At 47.6% G+C, this 21,582-nt stretch overlaps 1 protein-coding gene across 3 annotated transcripts; it reads right to left on the bottom strand.

Annotated features, from left to right (window-relative positions):
* Positions 1–1,388: 1,388 nt before the first annotated feature.
* fbxo15 (F-box protein 15) lies at positions 1,389–19,979 on the bottom strand. 3 transcript variants are annotated; one of them, XM_034078638.1, is made up of 9 exons: positions 19,669–19,979; positions 19,175–19,279; positions 17,036–17,275; positions 13,389–13,592; positions 11,913–12,057; positions 11,751–11,833; positions 3,941–4,074; positions 3,344–3,468; positions 1,389–1,798 (listed from the first exon to the last, which is right to left on the bottom strand). In XM_034078638.1, the coding sequence occupies exons 1-9, from the start codon at positions 19,752–19,754 to the stop codon at positions 1,538–1,540; spliced, it is 1,383 nt and encodes a 460-aa protein (XP_033934529.1). In that variant the 5' UTR covers positions 19,755–19,979; the 3' UTR covers positions 1,389–1,537. The 3 variants fall into 3 exon arrangements, with proteins under 3 accessions (XP_033934529.1, XP_033934530.1, XP_033934531.1); XM_034078640.1 differs by having other exon boundaries at positions 1,706–1,852; XM_034078639.1 differs by lacking the exon at positions 13,389–13,592.
* Positions 19,980–21,582: the final 1,603 nt, after the last annotated feature.

The raw sequence follows: 21,582 nt of genomic DNA, 5'->3' as shown, positions 1-21,582 counted from the left end.
TACCATGGCGATGGAAAGCAAGATGGAGATATGACATGTGTGTGGGTTTCATTTAGTTAGTGAGGCAACATCAGATTTACGATTTATTTATCTGTTTTCACAGCACATGTTTGCTTTAAAACGAAGCACAAACGATCCCATTCAAGTCAAGATGTCTTCTATTTTCCTGCACTCTTTTTACCTGAATATGCAAATTAATAATGTGCATAAAAACAGGAGGATGGAAACGCACCTGGCGAGCCCGGCCGTGGCTCAGTCAGTAGGGGCTTGGACTGTGAGCTGTAGGTCGGGTTCAAGTCCCCGACCAGACCTAATATTGAGTGTGGACTTGGAGAGGTCCCAGTTCACATCCTGCCCTGCCATGGTGCCCTTGAGCAAGGCACCGGACACCCCCCTTCCCCCCTCACTCCCATTGGTCCCCGGGCGCTGTACAGTAGCTGCCCACTGCTCCTAGTGCTAGACTCCTGGTTCTAGGATGGGTTAAAAGCAGAGATCAAATGTCACTGTCTGGCTTTCATCCCTTCTAATTCTTCTATTCTAATTCTACACCGACAGTGTCTTGTTTTTTGTCTCAATTAAATTGTGAAGCTTGTGACAACAAACAAAAACCTCATCACACACGCTGTCTTTTCCCTCTGGCTCATTTCCTGGAGAGATGTGATTTCGTGTGTGATGTGTTTCAAGGTGACGCTGACCCTCGTGGAGAGACGGAGGGGAAGCCTCTGAAATCCCATTACCCAGAGTTATTCTACTGCCATCAGCGGCGTTGGTCCATCAGCGGCGTTGGTCCATCAGCGGCGTTGGTCCATCAGCGGCGTTGGTCCATCAGCGGCGTTGGTCCATCAGCGGCGTTGGTCCATCAGCGGCGTTGGTCCATCAGCAGCGCGGCTACTGTTTCTAACAATTGCTCCCTCGCTAATTCTATCGCTGCTGCCAGCCTCGCTCGGGGTGCGGACATTAAACTCAATTTCCATCTGAAAGTGACGGCGTAATGGCTGACAATGCAATTTGAGGTAATGCGGGTGTGTTCGGGTGGAAATGCCACGGAAGAGGAAACAAAAACAAAGCATTGAAAACAAAATGTTTGTACGTGTTAAGCAAGACCTGTTTTGCAAGATAAAGGTATACTTAAGAGTTAAAATGGTGATTTAAGGGGATACTTTACAGGAAGGCACAGGTGGTGGACACACGGCTGTTGGCTGAAGCAAATCTATTCATAGGGAAAAGGGAGATTACACCGGATACACGAAAGATGATTTATTATAAAAGTGATTAAGAATGATTCGTTATTCTCATTTCAGTGGATACTTTAAGTGAATAGCTAACTGATGCAAGCAGCTATGAGGAAGGATGCAAAGATATTATTCAAAATATATGAGTTTATTCAGTATTTAAATGAAAATGTTTCACAAATCGTCAAAAATGTTTTTAAACTGCACATTTACAAAATATAATTGATACATTTCTGTTGAAAAAGCATCAGATCAGTCTGGAATAATCCTAGCGTCCGGCTGTAATGCGTTCTTTTGTTCCAGGTTCAGTAACTTGTACCGAAATGCTTGTTGACTTTGCCCACAGCCACAGAGACGGCTAAACTGACGACAACAAAGCGCGTCTGTTCCTTCACCAGTTGCATCTCCACCCGACCCTCTGAGTCCTGGTGGAGGATCAGGAAGTGCTCGCCATCGTAGTCGTAGCAGACGGGCGTCTCCTGCAGCTGCACGGACACCGCAGAGCCGACACACCAGAACTTTCTCTGACAGAAATCCACCAGAGTCACGCTCAAGACGCAGCCGTTCTGAATGTTGAGGAAGCATCAAGATGATTTCAGCCGTAAGGACATAACTGTGTCCTGCCGGATACAAAAGGGGACGGTTGTATCATTTCACAGTAAAAGAAGTGACTGTAGCTGATGCTCAGTGCCCTTATTTATTGTGCCTAATGAATGCTTGAACTTTGTTTTATGTTGTTAACCCTTCGATGCCCGAGTGGCTGGACCCTACTCTCGTCCATAAGTGGGTCAAAAAGGACTAATATGTGTTTTCATGCCATTTTGGTTAAGAACACTCACTTGTATAATATTTAGTATTATTTTGGTTCACATTAGAAATATTTTTATTACATTTTTCACTATTTATAATTTCAGATTTTTTTTTACATTTTGAAAAAAACCGTTTTGAACATATCGATGCAAAGATCTCCGGTATTCTGAGACCCTCACAGTATCCCAGTCCCTTTTCAAAACTCATCTCCTCTCCTTTTGTCTACTCAAAGCCCCCCCCCCATCAATCCATGCCGGTTGATCAAGTTTGATAGTCCTACACCCCCCCCCCCCTAACCTTCCCTTACATTGTAAAGCGACTGTGAGTCCTTGAAAAGCCCTATACAAATATAATGTATTATTATTATTATACTGACAGGTTCAGATAGTGCTGTGTAAAGTAATCTTCCTGAGAGGTGCCACTTGTGATGTCGTCTGTGGTCTACAGTGAATGTAGTCCTGACAGCAACAGGTGATAAGAATCAAAGGTTCCCGTAGGAAATGCATGCGGGTCATTTTTGACCCACTTGTGGAAGTTTGGGGTAGAAATACAAAAACTACAATTTCTTAAAATGTGAATGGCATGATATCCAAAACATGTTTTTTGAGGAATAGCTGGAATATGAAATGATACAAACATGTAATTACAAAGATACTTCAAGGAAACAATAAACGGGGTGCTCTCTTTTCCTCTCCCTCTCCTGATGTTTCACTACATTAAGTACAACTTATTAAAAAGATCAGTTCAAAGCAGCTCATGTCGTCTCCGTGTTATCGCATGATGTTAAAATTGGGTTGCCATGAATTTAGTGATGGATTGTAAACATTTTAAACGTAGCATTTAAGTGTTTCTCAGTTACAATGTTGTTGTTTTAATAAATCAGACCCTGATGGTGCAGCGCTGTGCTGTACCTCTTTATGTAGGCCTTTTACCCCTAACAAATGGTGTTTGCGCGGATCAGGGGGACGTGGCTGAGTTATGACATTATTGAAAAAAGTTTGAGAACCACCGACATCGAGAATGATTGTGACGTTTCACAGCAAAGGCCTTATCTGTTTCAAAATAACTTCTTCATACTAGGACGTTTTGGGCATGCATTTCTCTCTTAATAATAACAGTCATAGTAGATGACATGTGTTTCGCGCCTTCAATAGCCCCAAGGCCGCTTTACACGGTGAGCAAACATCAAACAAGAGGGGCAAATAATAAAGTACAAATTGTGACTGTGATGGGTCCGGGGTCAGGGGTCAGGGGGTCAAAGGCCATGGGGAACAGGTGAGTGTTCAAGCACCCAGAAGTACCTGCACGTTGCCCTGCAGAGTCTCACAGCTCCAGGGAAGACCGACGCTGCCGGCCAGACGCGCGTGCTGCGATGCGTTCGACCTGCTGATGGCGCGCAGACGCATCAAACCGTCACCGATGTCAGCTGATCGGAGAGAAAAACACACTGCAGTTCATCTGAAACCATCAGGCTAACAACATTCCAGAAGAACGTGATCACGGGAGAAACATTTTGATGGATTTCTAAATATGAGCAATATAATAACTGTCATATGGTTCTTAGTGGTAATAACGTTTTTGTTGTTGTATATGCTCGTACATTACGTGTAGAATAGCACGCTGATATGAAGGCAGTATGTTTAAGATAAAAATACATATTGGTAGCTTTTTTGAAATGTGCGTTTTAAACAAATATGTGTGTATTGAATTTGTACATACATCACAGCTATTGGGCAAATGATATATAACTAGATGATAACAAGTTTTAATGTTTTAATGTTCCACGGAGGACAGTAACAAAGCTCATTGTCCTGAAAAGTAAAAAGCATGTTTGCCGGTTGCCCAAGATTAACAATAAGTATGAATTGTGAAAAAAAAAAAAACTTAAAAACAACTACCTTTCCGGCAGAAGAGCTGGGAGAAGTGTTCGGACATGATGTCGCACGTGGTGTCGTTGAGAGCCACGTGAAGCTGGTAACCATGGAGACCGTGTTCAGGGTCGACGTCGTTACACATGGGTTTTAGGATCGGGCTGCAGAGAGAGAGAGAAAAGGTGAGACTGCAGCGAGTGAAGGAACAAGGACTCCACTAAGAAGGCATGTCAGTGGGTCCTCTGGAGTCTGTGACATTGTGATCTCACAGTGAACCAGCAGAGGGGGCTATGTCCACGTTGTGCCGGAGTCACAGGCTGACAGGAGAGGAGCTGCACTGCTCCCTGCTCTTTCTTTACATGTCCGTACAAATAAAAAAGTGGACACTGTTTCTGTGGGGGAAACCTCTGAAGCAATAGGAGTCAGGACTCAGAGACTCGAGGAGAGCTGGAGCTCTGATGGAGTCAGGACTCAGAGACTCGAGGAGAGCTGGAGCTCTGATGGAGTCAGGACTCAGAGACTCGAGGAGAGCTGGAGCTCTGATGGAGTCAGGACTCAGAGACTCGAGGAGAGCTGGAGCTCTGATGGAGTCAGGACTCAGAGACACGAGGAGAGCTGGAGCTCTGATGGAGTCAGGACTCAGAGACACGTGGAGAGCTGGAGCTCTGATGGAGTCAGGACTCAGAGACTCGAGGAGAGCTGGAGCTTTGATGGAGTCAGGACTCAGAGACACGAGGAGAGCTGGAGCTCTGATGGAGTCAGGACTCAGAGACTCGAGGAGAGCTGGAGCTCTGATGGAGTCAGGACTCAGAGACACGTGGAGAGCTGGAGCTCTGATGGAGTCAGGACTCAGACACGAGGAGAGCTGGAGCTCTGATGGAGTCAGGACTCAGAGAGACGAGGAGAGCTGGAGCTCTGATGGAGTCAGGACTCAGAGACTCGAGGAGAGCTGGAGCTCTGATGGAGTCAGGACTCAGAGACACGAGGAGAGCTGGAGCTCTGATGGAGTCAGGACTCAGAGACTCGAGGAGAGCTGGAGCTCTGATGGAGTCAGGACTCAGAGAGACACGAGGAGAGCTGGAGCTCTGATGGAGTCAGGACTCAGAGACACGAGGAGAGCTGGAGCTCTGATGGAGTCAGGACTCAGAGACTCGAGCAGAGCTGGAGCTCTTGATGGAGTCAGGACTCAGAGACTCGAGGAGAGCTGGAGCTCTGATGGAGTCAGGACTCAGAGACTCGAGGAGAGCTGGAGCTCTGATGGAGTCAGGACTCAGAGACACGAGGAGAGCTGGAGCTCTGATGGAGTCAGGACTCAGAGAGACGAGGAGAGCTGGAGCTCTGATGGAGTCAGGACTCAGAGACACGAGGAGAGCTGGAGCTCTGATGGAGTCAGGACTCAGAGACACGAGGAGAGCTGGAGCTCTGATGGAGTCAGGACTCAGAGACGACGAGGAGAGCTGGAGCTCTGATGGAGTCAGGACTCAGAGACTCGAGGAGACCTGGAGCTCTGATGGAGTCAGGACTCAGAGACACGAGGAGAGCTGGAGCTCTGATGGAGTCAGGACTCAGACACGGGGAGAGCTGGAGCTCTGATGGAGTCAGGACTCAGAGACACGAGGAGAGCTGGAGCTCTGATGGAGTCAGGACTCAGAGACCGAGGAGAGCTGGAGCTCTGATGGAGTCAGGACTCAGAGACACGAGGAGAGCTGGAGCTCTGATGGAGTCAGGACTCAGAGAGACGAGGAGAGCTGGAGCTCTGATGGAGTCAGGACTCAGAGACACGAGGAGAGCTGGAGCTCTGATGGAGTCAGGACTCAGAGACACGAGGAGAGCTGGAGCTCTGATGGAGTCAGGACTCAGAGACACGAGGAGAGCTGGAGCTCTGATGGAGTCAGGACTCAGAGACACGAGGAGAGCTGGAGCTCTGATGGAGTCAGGACTCAGAGACTCGAGGAGAGCTGGAGCTCTGATGGAGTCAGGACTCAGAGACACGAGGAGAGCTGGAGCTCTGATGGAGTCAGGACTCAGAGACACGAGGAGAGCTGGAGCTCTGATGGAGTCAGGACTCAGAGACACGAGGAGAGCTGGAGCTCTGATGGAGTCAGGACTCAGAGACACGAGGAGAGCTGGAGCTCTGATGGAGTCAGGACTCAGAGACACGAGGAGAGCTGGAGCTCTGATGGAGTCAGGACTCAGAGACACGAGGAGAGCTGGAGCTCTGATGGAGTCAGGACTCAGAGACACGAGGAGAGCTGGAGCTCTGATGGAGTCAGGACTCAGAGACATCGAGGAGAGCTGGAGCTCTGATGGAGTCAGGACTCAGAGACACGAGGAGAGCTGGAGCTCTGATGGAGTCAGGACTCAGAGAGACTCGAGGAGAGCTGGAGCTCTGATGGAGTCAGGACTCAGAGAGACTCGAGGAGAGCTGGAGCTCTGATGGAGTCAGGACTCAGAGACACGAGGAGAGCTGGAGCTCTGATGGAGTCAGGACTCAGAGAGACTCGAGGAGAGCTGGAGCTCTGATGGAGTCAGGACTCAGAGACACGAGGAGAGCTGGAGCTCTGATGGAGTCAGGACTCAGAGACACGAGGAGAGCTGGAGCTCTGATGGAGTCAGGACTCAGAGACACGAGGAGAGCTGGAGCTCTGATGGAGTCAGGACTCAGAGACACGAGGAGAGCTGGAGCTCTGATGGAGTCAGGACTCAGAGAGACACGAGGAGAGCTGGAGCTCTGATGGAGTCAGGACTCAGAGAGACACGAGGAGAGCTGGAGCTCTGATGGAGTCAGGACTCAGAGACACGAGGAGAGCTGGAGCTCTGATGGAGTCAGGACTCAGAGACACGAGGAGAGCTGGAGCTCTGATGGAGTCAGGACTCAGAGACACGAGGAGAGCTGGAGCTCTGATGGAGTCAGGACTCAGAGACACGAGGAGAGCTGGAGCTCTGATGGAGTCAGGACTCAGAGACACGAGGAGAGCTGGAGCTCTGATGGAGTCAGGACTCAGAGACACGAGGAGAGCTGGAGCTCTGATGGAGTCAGGACTCAGAGACACGAGGAGAGCTGGAGCTCTGATGGAGTCAGGACTCAGAGACTCGAGGAGAGCTGGAGCTCTGATGGAGTCAGGACTCAGAGAGACACGAGGAGAGCTGGAGCTCTGATGGAGTCAGGACTCAGAGACTCGAGGAGAGCTGGAGCTCTGATGGAGTCAGGACTCAGAGACACGAGGAGAGCTGGAGCTCTGATGGAGTCAGGACTCAGAGACACGAGGAGAGCTGGAGCTCTGATGGAGTCAGGACTCAGAGACACGAGGAGAGCTGGAGCTCTGATGGAGTCAGGACTCAGAGAGACGAGGAGAGCTGGAGCTCTGATGGAGTCAGGACTCAGAGACACGAGGAGAGCTGGAGCTCTGATGGAGTCAGGACTCAGAGACTCGAGGAGAGCTGGAGCTCTGATGGAGTCAGGACTCAGAGACACGAGGAGAGCTGGAGCTCTGATGGAGTCAGGACTCAGAGACACGAGGAGAGCTGGAGCTCTGATGGAGTCAGGACTCAGAGACACGAGGAGAGCTGGAGCTCTGAGGGAGTCAGGACTCAGAGACACGAGGAGAGCTGGAGCTCTGATGGAGTCAGGACTCAGAGACACGAGGAGAGCTGGAGCTCTGATGGAGTCAGGACTCAGAGACACGAGGAGAGCTGGAGCTCTGATGGAGTCAGGACTCAGAGACACGAGGAGAGCTGGAGCTCTGATGGAGTCAGGACTCAGAGACTCGAGGAGAGCTGGAGCTCTGATGGAGTCAGGACTCAGAGACACGAGGAGAGCTGGAGCTCTGATGGAGTCAGGACTCAGAGACCGAGGAGAGCTGGAGCTCTGATGGAGTCAGGACTCAGAGACACGAGGAGAGCTGGAGCTCTGATGGAGTCAGGACTCAGAGACACGAGGAGAGCTGGAGCTCTGATGGAGTCAGGACTCAGAGACACGAGGAGAGCTGGAGCTCTGATGGAGTCAGGACTCAGAGACACGAGGAGAGCTGGAGCTCTGATGGAGTCAGGACTCAGAGACACGAGGAGAGCTGGAGCTCTGATGGAGTCAGGACTCAGAGACTCGAGGAGAGCTGGAGCTCTGATGGAGTCAGGACTCAGAGACACGAGGAGAGCTGGAGCTCTGATGGAGTCAGGACTCAGAGACCGAGGAGAGCTGGAGCTCTGATGGAGTCAGGACTCAGAGACTACGAGGAGAGCTGGAGCTCTGATGGAGTCAGGACTCAGAGACACGAGGAGAGCTGGAGCTCTGATGGAGTCAGGACTCAGAGACACGAGGAGAGCTGGAGCGCTGATGGAGTCAGGACTCAGAGACACGAGGAGAGCTGGAGCTCTGATGGAGTCAGGACTCAGAGACTCGAGGAGAGCTGGAGCTCTGATGGAGTCAGGACTCAGAGACACGAGGAGAGCTGGAGCTCTGATGGAGTCAGGACTCAGAGACTCGAGGAGAGCTGGAGCTCTGATGGAGTCAGGACTCAGAGACACGAGGAGAGCTGGAGCTCTGATGGAGCCAGGACTCAGAGACCGGAGGAGAGCTGGAGCTCTGATGGAGTCAGGACTCAGAGACACGAGGAGAGCTGGAGCTCTGATGGAGTCAGGACTCAGAGACACGAGGAGAGCTGGAGCTCTGATGGAGTCAGGACTCAGAGACACGAGGAGAGCTGGAGCTCTGATGGAGTCAGGACTCAGAGACACGAGGAGAGCTGGAGCTCTGATGGAGTCAGGACTCAGAGACACGAGGAGAGCTGGAGCTCTGATGGAGTCAGGACTCAGAGACACGAGGAGAGCTGGAGCTCAGATGGAGTCAGGACTCAGAGACACGAGGAGAGCTGGAGCTCTGATGGAGTCAGGACTCAGAGACACGAGGAGAGCTGGAGCTCTGATGGAGTCAGGACTCAGAGACACGAGGAGAGCTGGAGCTCTGATGGAGTCAGGACTCAGAGACACGAGGAGAGCTGGAGCTCTGATGGAGTCAGGACTCAGAGACACGAGGAGAGCTGGAGCTCTGATGGAGTCAGGACTCAGAGACACGAGGAGAGCTGGAGCTCTGATGGAGTCAGGACTCAGAGACACGAGGAGAGCTGGAGCTCTGATGGAGTCAGGACTCAGAGACACGAGGAGAGCTGGAGCTCTGATGGAGTCAGGACTCAGAGAGACGAGGAGAGCTGGAGCTCTGATGGAGTCAGGACTCAGAGACACGAGGAGAGCTGGAGCTCTGATGGAGTCAGGACTCAGAGACACGAGGAGAGATGGAGCTCTGATGGAGTCAGGACTCAGAGACACGAGGAGAGCTGGAGCTCTGATGGAGTCAGGACTCAGAGACTCGAGGAGAGCTGGAGCTCTGATGGAGTCAGGACTCAGAGACACGAGGAGAGCTGGAGCTCTGATGGAGTCAGGACTCAGAGACTCGAGGCAGAGCTGGAGCTTGATGGAGTCAGGACTCAGAGACATCGAGGAGAGCTGGAGCTCTGATGGAGTCAGGACTCAGAGACTACGAGGAGAGCTGGAGCTCTGATGGAGTCAGGACTCAGAGAGACGAGGAGAGCTGGAGCTCTGATGGAGTCAGGACTCAGAGAGACGAGGAGAGCTGGAGCTCTGATGGAGTCAGGACTCAGAGACACGAGGAGAGCTGGAGCTCTGATGGAGTCAGGACTCAGAGACTCGAGAAGAGCTGGAGCTCTGATGGAGTCAGGACTCAGAGAGACACGAGGAGAGCTGGAGCTCTGATGGAGTCAGGACTCAGAGACACGAGGAGAGCTGGAGCTCTGATGGAGTCAGGACTCAGAGACTCGAGGAGAGCTGGAGCTCTGATGGAGTCAGGACTCAGAGACACGAGGAGAGCTGGAGCTCTGATGGAGTCAGGACTCAGAGAGACTCGAGGAGAGCTGGAGCTCTGATGGAGTCAGGACTCAGAGAGACTCGAGGAGAGCTGGAGCTCTGATGGAGTCAGGACTCAGAGACTCGAGGAGAGCTGGAGCTCTGATGGAGTCAGGACTCAGAGACACGAGGAGAGCTGGAACTTTGATGGAGTCAGGACTCAAAGACACGAGGAGAGCTGGAGCTCTGATGGAGTCAGGACTCAGAGACTCGAGGGGAGCTGGAGCTCTGATGGAGTCAGGACTCAGAGACACGAGGAGAGCTGGAACTTTGATGGAGTCAGGACTCAAAGACACGAGGAGAGCTGGAGCTCTGATGGAGTCAGGACTCAGAGACTCGAGGGGAGCTGGAGCTCTGATGGAGTCAGGACTCAGAGACTCGAGGAGAGCTGGAGCTCTGATGGAGTCAGGACTCAGAGACACGAGGAGAGCTGGAGCTCTGATGGAGTCAGGACTCAGAGAGACTCGAGGAGAGCTGGAGCTCTGATGGAGTCAGGACTCAGAGAGACTCGAGGAGAGCTGGAGCTCTGATGGAGTCAGGACTCAGAGACTCGAGGAGAGCTGGAACTTTGATGGAGTCAGGACTCAAAGACACGAGGAGAGCTGGAGCTCTGATGGAGTCAGGACTCAGAGACTCGAGGGGAGCTGGAGCTCTGATGGAGTCAGGACTCAGAGAGACACGAGGAGAGCTGGAGCTCTGATGGAGTCAGGACTCAGAGACTCGAGGAGAGCTGGAGCTCTGATGGAGTCAGGACTCAGAGACTCGAGGAGAGCTGGAGCTCTGATGGAGTCAGGACTCAGAGACTCGAGGAGAGCTGGAGCTCTGATGGAGTCAGGACTCAGAGACTCGAGGAGAGCTGGAGCTCTGATGGAGTCAGGACTCAGAGACACGAGGAGAGCTGGAGCTCTGATGGAGTCAGGACTCAGAGACTCGAGGAGAGCTGGAGCTCTGATGGAGTCAGGACTCAGAGACTCGAGGAGAGCTGGAGCTCTGATGGAGTCAGGACTCAGAGACTCGAGGAGAGCTGGAGCTCTGATGGAGTCAGGACTCAGAGACACGAGGAGAGCTGGAGCTTTGATGGCAAACACTGACGGTTTATTTGGAGTCAGCCGGAGAATTCACACGACATGTCCCGGGCCACGGTTTGACCACACGTTTGAGATGCCACCATCAGTCCTGAAGAGCCTCCTGCAGCTCCAGGTCTGAACTAGTTCAGAGTGTAATGATCAACATTCTCAATAGAGAGACTAAACAGCTGAGGACACTGAATCACATGTTGTCTCTTATGGCTCGAGGTCCTCCACACCCCGAGAAGGATGTGCTCCAGGTGTCCCACAGCTATAACTATCTCTGACCGAGAGCTGCCCGCTCACAAACTGGCAACAACAACAACTTGCTCGGGCGGCCCCTCCTTAGGGAGATAGCGGCTGCTCGAGGGTTAGGGCGTCTGCGTCACAGGGCGAAGGAGGACATGATGGCTACCTGATTCCCCTTATCGCATGCTTTCTGGAAGCTTCACTTTGGGTGATGGTATCCAGTATGTTTAACGAAAGACAGCAAAATAAAAAACCGACATCAAATGGAAAGAGTCCCCTTTGCTGCTCTCATTTTATCTGGCTTGAGAGTGAGGTGAGTATTTTAAAAAGTTCAGCTTTAGCGCCCCCCTTTAATTGGATATGAATGAGACTCAGTGTCGATGTGAAGTACGTGTTACTCGATAGATCAGATTCTCACTTTGAGGGGCATTACAGCATCAACATCATATCTGCACATTTCCTTTGGCCAAGTTACATGTTTCTCTTGAGCTCGTTGCAGCTCAAGAGAAGGGGAAGGACGACCTTTCGTGGTCACCCATCTCTCCCACTGGTTTTTAATCTATTTCATTCAAGGAAGGTGTCTGTTCAAGTGCAACCTACTGTACCAAAGAGGGTTCTCCTGGGTGCTTCTCTCCACCAGCCTGTGGAAGTGGAGGGTGAACATGACAAAGGCCACGGAGCTCTGGTCCTGCAAAGAGACACATCGCAAAATTACAATGTTTTTCAGCTGCTAAAATCACGTGAATACAAATGTGTAAAGTAGTTGCCTTTGAATTGACTTCCCTCCAGACGCCGAGGACGATGCCAGGCTGAAGCAGCTTCAGTTCAACCAGTTTGTCCCGCCCGATGATCTGCATGCGTTCAGCGACAGCCTGCATGTCTACCTTCAGCATGAGGAACCTGCGGCCGGGACTACGAGCGAGAGAAGAGCGAGAGACAACCAGGAGACGCTGAGAGACAGAATGCACTCAACTGCAACCAAGTTCTCCACACACACACACACACACACACACACACACACACACACACACACACACACACACACACACACACACACACACACACACACACACACACACACACACACACACACACACACACACACACACACACACACACACACACACACACACACACACACACTTACTTTTTATTTATCTCTTAAAGGTCACCTATCATGCTATCTTTAGGCAATAGCATAGGTCTCAAACAGGTCATTCTAGCCATGCCTCATATCCCTCTATTTCACTTCCTGTTTCTAAAGTGCTGATTCGGGGATAAAGCTTTAAAGAGGAGGGGGCGGAGCTTATGCGGGACCCGGCAGCTACCGTCTAAACTAAATGCTGCCGTGATGAAACGCCATATCATGGATTATCAAGGCTCTGAAACAGTCTGGAGCTCAAAGGCTTTCTCTCTTGCCGGTTATACCACAAGGTGAGTTCCTTTCTACTTCCTGCTTCTTCACACACATGCTCTCCAGCACAGGTTAGCTCGGAGTGTTAGCGATGCTAATGTAAACACCGACCATATTACGTCCAGAACAGTCGGGCATTGTTTCTGATAGCAACGTTTCTGATTGGCCCGTGGGTCCACATTTCAGATATTACGTCATATCGGACGCAAATCTGGATCAGCTCCGTAGTTCCCCGTTTTTAGAGATTTGGGTACGGAGGAAAAGAGAGGGTTTTATTTCCTGACGCTGCGTGAGTTACCCGACGCACCGGGGACACATGGTGATGTAGAGAAGACATCAGAAAGTGCATTTTGCATGGTAGGTCCCCTTTCGAGCACTCAACTCCAGCATGCACTGAATATATATTTGTTATTATTATTTATTTTACTTAAACCGATATTTTAACTCTATCTGCGAATTGAAGTATGAATGCTTGTTGTTTGCATGTTGTCTTCTCCTGAATGTCTCTTGTTGGTTTTTTGTATTTTTGATGGCACCTCTACTCATCTCATTGTACCTCTAGAATGACAATACAGGTTTCTATTCTATTCTAAATACTAATATATATATTTGTTTACTTTTTGCACGTTGTTGGCACATACAGTATGTTTTGTGTTATACTGTTGTGCCACATGTATTGTTGACATTTACGTTTAGTGTTTCTTTTAGTTTTGTTCTGTTGTAACGCCTTGTGCGAAATGCTTTGGCAATGCTATGTCTAGAATGTGGTCATGCCAATAAAGCCCCTTTGAATTGTATTCGATTGAGACGGTGCAGATGGCTGTCTTACGTCTTCAGACCGGGCACGTTGAGGGCTATCCTCCTGACACCGTGCAGATGGAGGCTGGAGATCTTCTTGTAGTCGGACAGCTGGCCTCCTCCGCTCCAGCTCAGAGACACAGAAGTCTCACAGAACCGGCACCAGCTCGGCTCAAAAGTGCTCTTATGCCCCGACTTATCAGAGACCGTCAACTCCCACGTGACGCGCAAGTTCCTGAAATAACATAATGCAGGTTTACAGCACAAATATACGACAGATGTTTGGCTAAAAAAGCGTTGTTTGTATGCAGTGGGGGAAGTGTCTCGGCTCAGTAGCCTTGTTGACCCTTCTGTCTGCTATTCTGCTATTCAAAAAGAACAGACAATATCTTCTTAAGAAGTGCAGTTAGTGACATTGTGGGCTCCATGGTCACTTCAACAGCTGGACAGAGTAGCAGTGGTGGGCGGGGCTTAGCTTTTTTCAAGGATGCAGGATTTTTTCACGGATGCATGATTTCATAGGTCACAGGCTCCTCCAACAGTAATAAACAATAACACAGATACTAGTGCAAGTAAATAGAATAGAATAGAAATTGTGCAGAATAGTCGATATACAAGTAATTGGAATATTGATCTTATCTTAAAGTCAATAATGAATACCTTCAAGCCCTGACCAAGTTTAAACGGGTGATTTATATTCAATCAACCTCATACAGTTGTCATAAAAAGCTGGAGGTAAAAATACGGACTAACACTGAAGTAAACATGTCATTTTAACATGTGGTTCTATGGGCATCGAGTAACTTTTGAAGCCAGTAGCCATTCCACATCGGCTTCAGTTTTCAGACTGGGGTTGGTATTTACTCACCTAGCATTCCCTGAAGGCCACAGAAAGACACCAGTGACTTACAATGGCATACAAACTGTGGGTTTTCTCCGGAAGTTTTTCCTTGTACGATGAGAGGGTCTGAGGACAGAGGGTCTGAGGACAGAGGGTCTGAGGACAGAGGGTCTAAGGACAGAGGATCTAAAGACAGAGGGTCTGAGGACAGAGGGTCTGAGGACAGAGGGTCTGAGGACAGAGGGTCTAAGGACAGAGGGTCTGAGGACAGAGGGTCTAAGGACAGAGGGTCTAAGGACAGAGGATCTAAAGACAGAGGGTCTAAGGACAGAGGGTCTAAGGACAGAGGATCTAAGGACAGAGGGTCTGAGGACAGAGGGTCTGAGGACAGAGGGTCTAAGGACAGAGGGTCTAAGGACAGAGGGTCTAAGGACAGAGGGTCTAAGGACAGAGGGTCTAAGGACAGAGGATCTAAGGACAGAGGATCTAAGGACAGAGGATCTAAGGACAGAGGGTCTGAGGACAGAGGATCTAAGGACAGAGGGTCTAAGGACAGAGGATCTAAGGACAGAGGGTCTAAGGACAGAGGATCTAAGGACAGAGGGTCTGAGGACAGAGGGTCTAAGGACAGAGGCTAAGGACAGAGGATCTAAGGGCAGAGGGTCTAAGGACAGAGGGTCTAAGGACAGAGGGTCTAAGGACAGAGGATCTAAGGACAGAGGGTCTGAGGACAGAGGGTCTAAGGACAGAGGGTCTAAGGACAGAGGGTCTGAGGACAGAGGGTCTAAGGACAGAGGGTCTAAGGACAGAGGGTCTAAGGACAGAGGGTCTAAGGACAGAGGATCTAAGGACAGAGGGTCTGAGGACAGAGGGTCTAAGGACAGAGGGTGTTTCTCATACTGATATCCTGAACAATCTGTGTTGTTGTATTTTGCTGTAAAGTGTCTCTACTGTATTCTATTTGTATTATATGTACAGCACTTTGGCTCCACCAAAAATCGTTTATAAATGTGCTATAAATAAAACTCGATTTGATTTGACACCAAACATGCGTTTAAAGTCAACACAATCAGGCTGTGTTGACCCTTGTTCGTTGAAATCATGAAAACTAGGCGTTTAAAGGCTATAACATTTCCTCTACCAGCTGTATGACTCCAGTTAAGCCGCTTTCGTAATGAAATAAAATGCAACAGCTTAAATGGAACCACTGCTGTTGTGATAAATCTCTTGATCCAATTGTGTCATAACTGTGATTCAGGGCTCCCCCCCCCCCCCCCCCCCCGTGATGCAGCCCCTGTCTCGCTGAGGCTCCTTCCAATATCACCAAAGTGGAGCTAAAAACAGAAACGACCCAGGGGATTTCACTCTGCGTGCACGACGTCTTGTGAAATGATTATTACCCAGGTAACTCGCATGCTCCTCAGTGTGGATAACACCTCCAGGGAATACTCATAGTCAGTGTGTGTGTGCATGACGGTGTTGTGGACGAGGAGTTGGGGGCCCTGAGTAATTTATTTCAACAATTCAGACAGCCTCTGCAAGGAACACAATTATGTCTCCTTGCCCTCTGTAGCACGGCGGCTGCCACTGCGCTCAGAACTGAGTGCTGCACGGTCTCTAATCAAAGGTTATACGAACACAGCAGAAAGCGATGAGGGAGCTTCTCCTCTGCGTTCCCCGAGGAAGACTTCTCGCTCAGACACAGACCTCCCTGCTCACCTTTAATAAGAAAGTGTCATTAACTGCGATATGAAAAACAAAGAGTGGTTTGTTTTCCGTGGCCGGCGGCTTGACCCGTCTTCTGGTTTCTGCCCTTGAACTTTCCTGACGGCGAGGGTGGACCTCCGAAGGGTTACTGGTTTCTAACCAGCCGCGGCTCCAGGGTGAAAGTATAGTCGTGTGTCACGTACCTCGTCACGTCAGGGATTTAGAAGGCTGGCAATAAGAATAGCATCAACTCAAATGTTTGGGCTATATGTGTGATGTTTTATTATATCTGAGTATTCACTTGTATACTGTCTATTGTCATCATTATGTTGTTGTATGTATTTATTTTGGTCTATTCCTTATTTTATTGATTTTAACATTTGTTTATTTTACATTTTATTTATGTATCTGTCTGTCGTATGTTTGTCTATTCATTGGGGCATACCACCTGGAGGGGGAGTGGGGTGGGGTTTGCAACTTTTTGTCATAAACGTTGGACAAACTGTATTTGTGAAAAACTGAAAAATAAAGTTATATATGATATATTAAAAGTATATTCATGTAACAATAGAGATATAGATGTTTATCTATGTAAGTTTAGCATGAATAAATGTTCCCTTTTGTCTTAAGTTTTACACTTTGCATTTACATTACTGCAATTAGTTGATAGGACTTTTTCAAATATATAAACTCCATAATTCTAAACACGCTTTACTGTTGTTTAAAGTTATCATTTGCTGCTGTATTCGTGCACTTGAGTAGATCATCACCCGTATGTGCTCAATACAGAATCCCTTTGGTATCAGGAATTGTTTTGAAACGAGAATCGATTTTGAGTGAAATCAGGATATACAGAAAGACACACACCCTACATGGCACACACCAAACCCCTTTTAGCTGCAATTAAGTAAAGCAGACAACTTTAAAATATAACACTGGTTGACTCGAGGAGAAATAAGAGACCTGCGTAGCTAAGAGATTCAAATGCTTGAGAGTACATGGTTAGCACTCAATTAGCTTAACTCACACACACTTGGCAGGCTAGTCAATTGTCTGCTAAGGAACATCAAGGGCTTGGTTCATTAAACAAATCCAACACCTCAGGAGAAGCAGCTTCTTTCTCCTCTTACCTGAGGACCTGTCGTGTTCGGCTGGGCAGTCCAGTGTGACGGTTGAGAATTCCAAGATGACTTTTCATCGTCTTCGTGTCATATTTGATTAAAGAGTTCAAGTGCTGGTGCTTCCAGAAGTTCTCAGGAGGATCCTCTACCTCCATCCTGGACATCATCTGCAGCAGCTCGTACGTGCAGTCACATTTCAGATTTCTCTTCCTGCGATGCTCTGCTTTGTGGATCTTTTCCCACAGAACACTGCATCGATGGAGGAAGGTGAGAGGTTGCAGTGAGTGAAAACCACTGAATGCTATTTGTTACATCTGATGTGTCAGAATGTCAGACCTGTGGCAACCTAACGCGTCAACATAACCCTCTGTCTTGTCATTGAATGCATGTCCTTCTGTTACGTGTGTGTTGGTTTAGACAGCAATACTTGACCCCACTCTTAGTTAGGAGATGTCACGTACTAGTTTTCCATTTAAAAATACATGTAATCCAGTTTCTACATATTGTTCCCTGCTGGTAATGTATGTGCTAAACCTAAAAAGGTGAAGTCTTGAGGTGAGTGCCTGTGGTGAAGGCTGCTGTCTCTTTACAAAAAACATCTCAATATAACCAAATAACATCCGTCTAAATCAGGGGTAGCCAACACGGTGCCCGCGGGCACTTAGTCGCCCGCAGGGGCAACGTGAGTCGCCCGCAGGGGCAACGTGAGTCGCCCGCGGGGTATGTTCTAAGAATAGCTGGCCAAGCAAATCCAAAATGTATAAAATACACAAAACAAAAAAGGAAATGTAATTAAAAGAATCTACGCTATGCATAAACGAAACCTAAATGATAGCTAACTCTATCTACTTACTACAACTCTATATCTATCTAACACCCCTCCTCCCCCACCCCCACAATGAATATCGGCCAATCACGTTCTTGCTTGATTTGCGTCACCACCGTTGCAGTCATGCCAGCCTATACAACACATGAGGGGCAGAGTTTTACTCTGTGTGTTGCAACTTGCATATCTATGTATTGCACTTGACACACACACACACGCATGGCGTAATTTCCACTGGGGACAGGGGGGACATGTCCCCCGCTCTTTTCGATACCCTGTTTGTGTCCCCCCACTTTACAAATATGTTTTTTTTTTTTTTTTTTAACGCAAGCCGTCATCGCTACGGAGGAGCACACAGCCTCTGAGAGCGAGCGAGACAGAGAGAGAGAGAGAGAGAGAGAGAGAGAGAGAGAGAGAGAGAGAGAGAGAGAGAGAGAGAGAGGGAGCTAGAGCGAGAGAGATAGGGAGAGCACACTTATCTATTTAATATAGATAAAGTAAGAAATCATTCCAATGTGTACTATAGGACAGTAACAAAAAACAGTTTAAAAGGGGAATGATTAGTAAAATATGCATAAAGAAAAAGAAAGAATGCTAACTAGGTAACATAAGATAAGAATAAACCAGTTTAAATGATTTGTTATTGGTTGTGATCATATTCTAAAGATGTTTGGATTATTGAAAAGTATACAGCTCCCTTTCATCTGAGTGTTGAGAGCTGTATCCATACATTCATGCTGTGCTCAAAGTGCAGCAGATTGATACATTTCACTTCAACATTTAAAAAACATCTTCCCAGGGGAGCATGCCCCCGGACCCCCTAGAGGAGATGAGGACCCCCCCTAGAGGAGGTGAGGTCCACCCCCAAATAAAGCAGGTTAAAATAATTAAATTGCATACATGTTCTTTTAGTAAACACTGCAAACGGTCCCACAGACCCAAACAGCACACAAAGGTTAAAGGTAAGCATATAATAATGTTAAAATGTGCTAAATACATACAAGTGCAAAAAACAACAAAAAGAGGAGTAAAAGTAGCCCCCGACTTGTTTTATTTTTTGAAAGTAGCCCTCACCCTAAAAAGGTTGGTGACCCCTGGGCTAAATCTTGTTGACTATATATTTAGACTAAACTAAATATTATACAAATGATTAGGAGACTAATGTAATAATCTGTCGATGGATCCTTTCACTCTGGTAGATTTCTCAATTGATTCAAGAAAATAAGACTGAAAAGCCTTGACAAGAGAAGGATCCATGACTTTGCGTTACATTCCTTAAATACTTGTGTATTTTAAGTTCATTGTGTATTGCTGGTACTTACTTATCATTGGCGAGCTGATAGAAGAGCTTGTTGACATGGCTGAGTGTGTAAAGAGCAGAGACATCCAGGTAGGACAGAATCTTCAACAGGATCTCCAATGGCAGCCTGCAGATAAAGACATGAAGAGGGTGATGAAGATGAGAAGAGACACCACTGATTTATCTCTTTAGCGTAGGTGACTATTGACAAGCTACATATCAATCATTTCATACGCTTCTGACAACAAAAAGAGAGTTGCTGCATAACCTACTGTAAAAAGTACAACATTGGCTTCCAAAATGTAGTGGAGTTGAAGTATAAGGTAGCATAAAATGGAAATACTTTGGTAAAGTACAGGTTCCTTAAAAAGCACAGTACGTAAGTAAATGTACTTCAAGATATGACAACACTGATTACAGCCTACATTCACCTGTATTGATTTCACTTGATCAGTCATTTGCAAATGTTTTAATGGCGGAAGTGTATGACACAGGTACAATTATGTAATATATTACCTTTCCAGTAAGATTAAAGGTGATTTGTGAGCTCTTTTGAACGTCCTCACTGCCCTGTATCTTACTGCTTTAGGTGCGGTCGCCATTTTAATTTATTTATGTATTTTTTTATTTACTCGGAAGTTGAAGCCATTAAGCCGTTTAATTTACCGCGCTTTTTAAGTAAAACGTCATAAAATACAATGGAAACTAGTCACTACGTTTTAATCCACTATTAAGTGAACAAATATCGCTATTTGGGCACTTTTTGGTCGAAGAATAACCGTGTTTACGTGAATTTCCTAAACTCAGCGTCCAGTCGCCATGGTGACGTCCAGTCAAGTTCCGTCCGCGTGCAGAAACATGATTTCCGGTGGAGAGTGGCAAATAGTCACCTTCAAAATAAAAGCTTTTGTGAAGGACTCATTGCATATTTTAAAAAATAAAAGCGTGGCACACTGTAGAGTTGGTGCAATTGTTGAAGGTGACTTTGATAGTGAGAATGGGGACCAGAATAGGATTTTAATCATGTGTATAGCTACATAAGCAAATAACCAGGTCCACTTAGTCACATTATATCCATCTTTTTCATCTATAGCCTACTGTAGGTTTACAATTGCCCTATTTTCCTTTCTCTTTCTCCCCTTCACTTTCTTCACCGTTCAAAGCCTATGATATGTGTATACAGTACACAATATAGTGCTGACAATAACCCTCTATTCCTGTGTCAATATCATTTAAGAAAAAGCAATTTAAATGTCACACAAACCCTACAGTTCGCTATCATTGATCAGGGTTTTCAGAAAGACAAAGCTTGGACAACTCATGTTGTCCCCAAATAAAAAGTATTTTGGTCTGTACAATTTGATTCCACACACACAAATTAAAAGTACCTTGTTAGCAACAGAACTCCTCTTGTTAGCCCGGCTCAGACTAACAGGTAAGTCTGATCCTCACACATGCTAAGATAGGTGAGATTTAACCGATATAAGTCAAGAGAGACACAACGAAATTCACTATGGGGGGTTTCGTCGTTCAGAGCTGTTCAGAAATGAACTTGCTTGAGCGTTTGACCTCATTTCAGATTTGAAGCTGCAGAATCATTTATAGCTGCACACTAGCAGATGGACAGGCAGGCAGATGGACGGACAGATAGTTGTCATAAAGTGGGTATTTTAAACTGTGTGAAGCATATGGTGGACTGGGCACAAAGGCTTGGCCTCCTCTGAATGGTAGCAACATATTAAGTACGGAAGCATAAAAGCGAATTGGACTAACCTAAACTTAACTACCGAGACATTTTAATGCTAACTTTTGGTGAATTTGGGAGGAATCTGCAGACACATATAGAGAAAGTTAGTGAAATAAACTGCTAAATGTCGATTTTGCATATTTTCTTTCCAGTAATCTGAAAGGAGACATGATGGAAGCAATATAGCACAACATCTCAAAATTGACCAGTGAATGAAGAACATCTTTTTCCCTGTAGTGTCTCGCCTAAACCAAAAACAAAGCCAAGACATGAGAGGAATTATGATGTGTGAGTTATGTACAGAAAATAAAACCCTGCTGATGCTAAGTCTATTCTTTGCAAAAGCAGATGGCTTGCTTTGAGAGCCATCACATAATCGACCTCCCCGTTCCTGGAAGCCAGTAGGCTCTGCTAGCTGTCAGGGAAAATCACCAGAACGTCAGTCTGGCCGATCAGACAGCCTGATGGAAGTGAAGGCAGCCTCTAGTACTGCACTGCATGTAGGCCACATCCCCCCCCCTTGCATGTCCCCTGTACTTGACATTTGATGTTCTCTGTAGCTGTGTGTCCTTCCGAAGGCCTGGGGTCAGTTGTGGCTCTTGGATACCTGATGTCACCCTTCCGCATGGTTTGGCAGCCAGCACTGACAGTGCAATGTTTGTCAAACTCGGCTGAGAAAAGGG

The sequence above is a fragment of the Pseudochaenichthys georgianus genome, unplaced genomic scaffold, assembly GCF_902827115.2.
Source record: "Pseudochaenichthys georgianus unplaced genomic scaffold, fPseGeo1.2 scaffold_453_arrow_ctg1, whole genome shotgun sequence".
Taxonomy (NCBI): Eukaryota; Metazoa; Chordata; class Actinopteri; order Perciformes; family Channichthyidae; genus Pseudochaenichthys; species Pseudochaenichthys georgianus.
Note: the sequence above shows the minus strand (reverse complement) of the source record. Positions and strands in the feature narration are given on the sequence as shown.

Bases quoted from the DNA above. Each gene is read 5' to 3' on its own strand.
- fbxo15 (XM_034078638.1), bottom strand. From the start codon at position 19,754: ATGGCGACCGCACCTAAAGCAGTAAGATACAGGGCAGTGAGGACGTTC. The intron at 19,280-19,668 runs GTAATATATTAC...CTTTATCTGCAG, and splicing joins CCTTTAATCTTACTGGAAAG to GCTGCCATTGGAGATCCTGT. The intron at 13,593-17,035 runs GTAAGAGGAGAA...ATGTTATTTCAG, and splicing joins CGAACACGACAGGTCCTCAG to GAACTTGCGCGTCACGTGGG.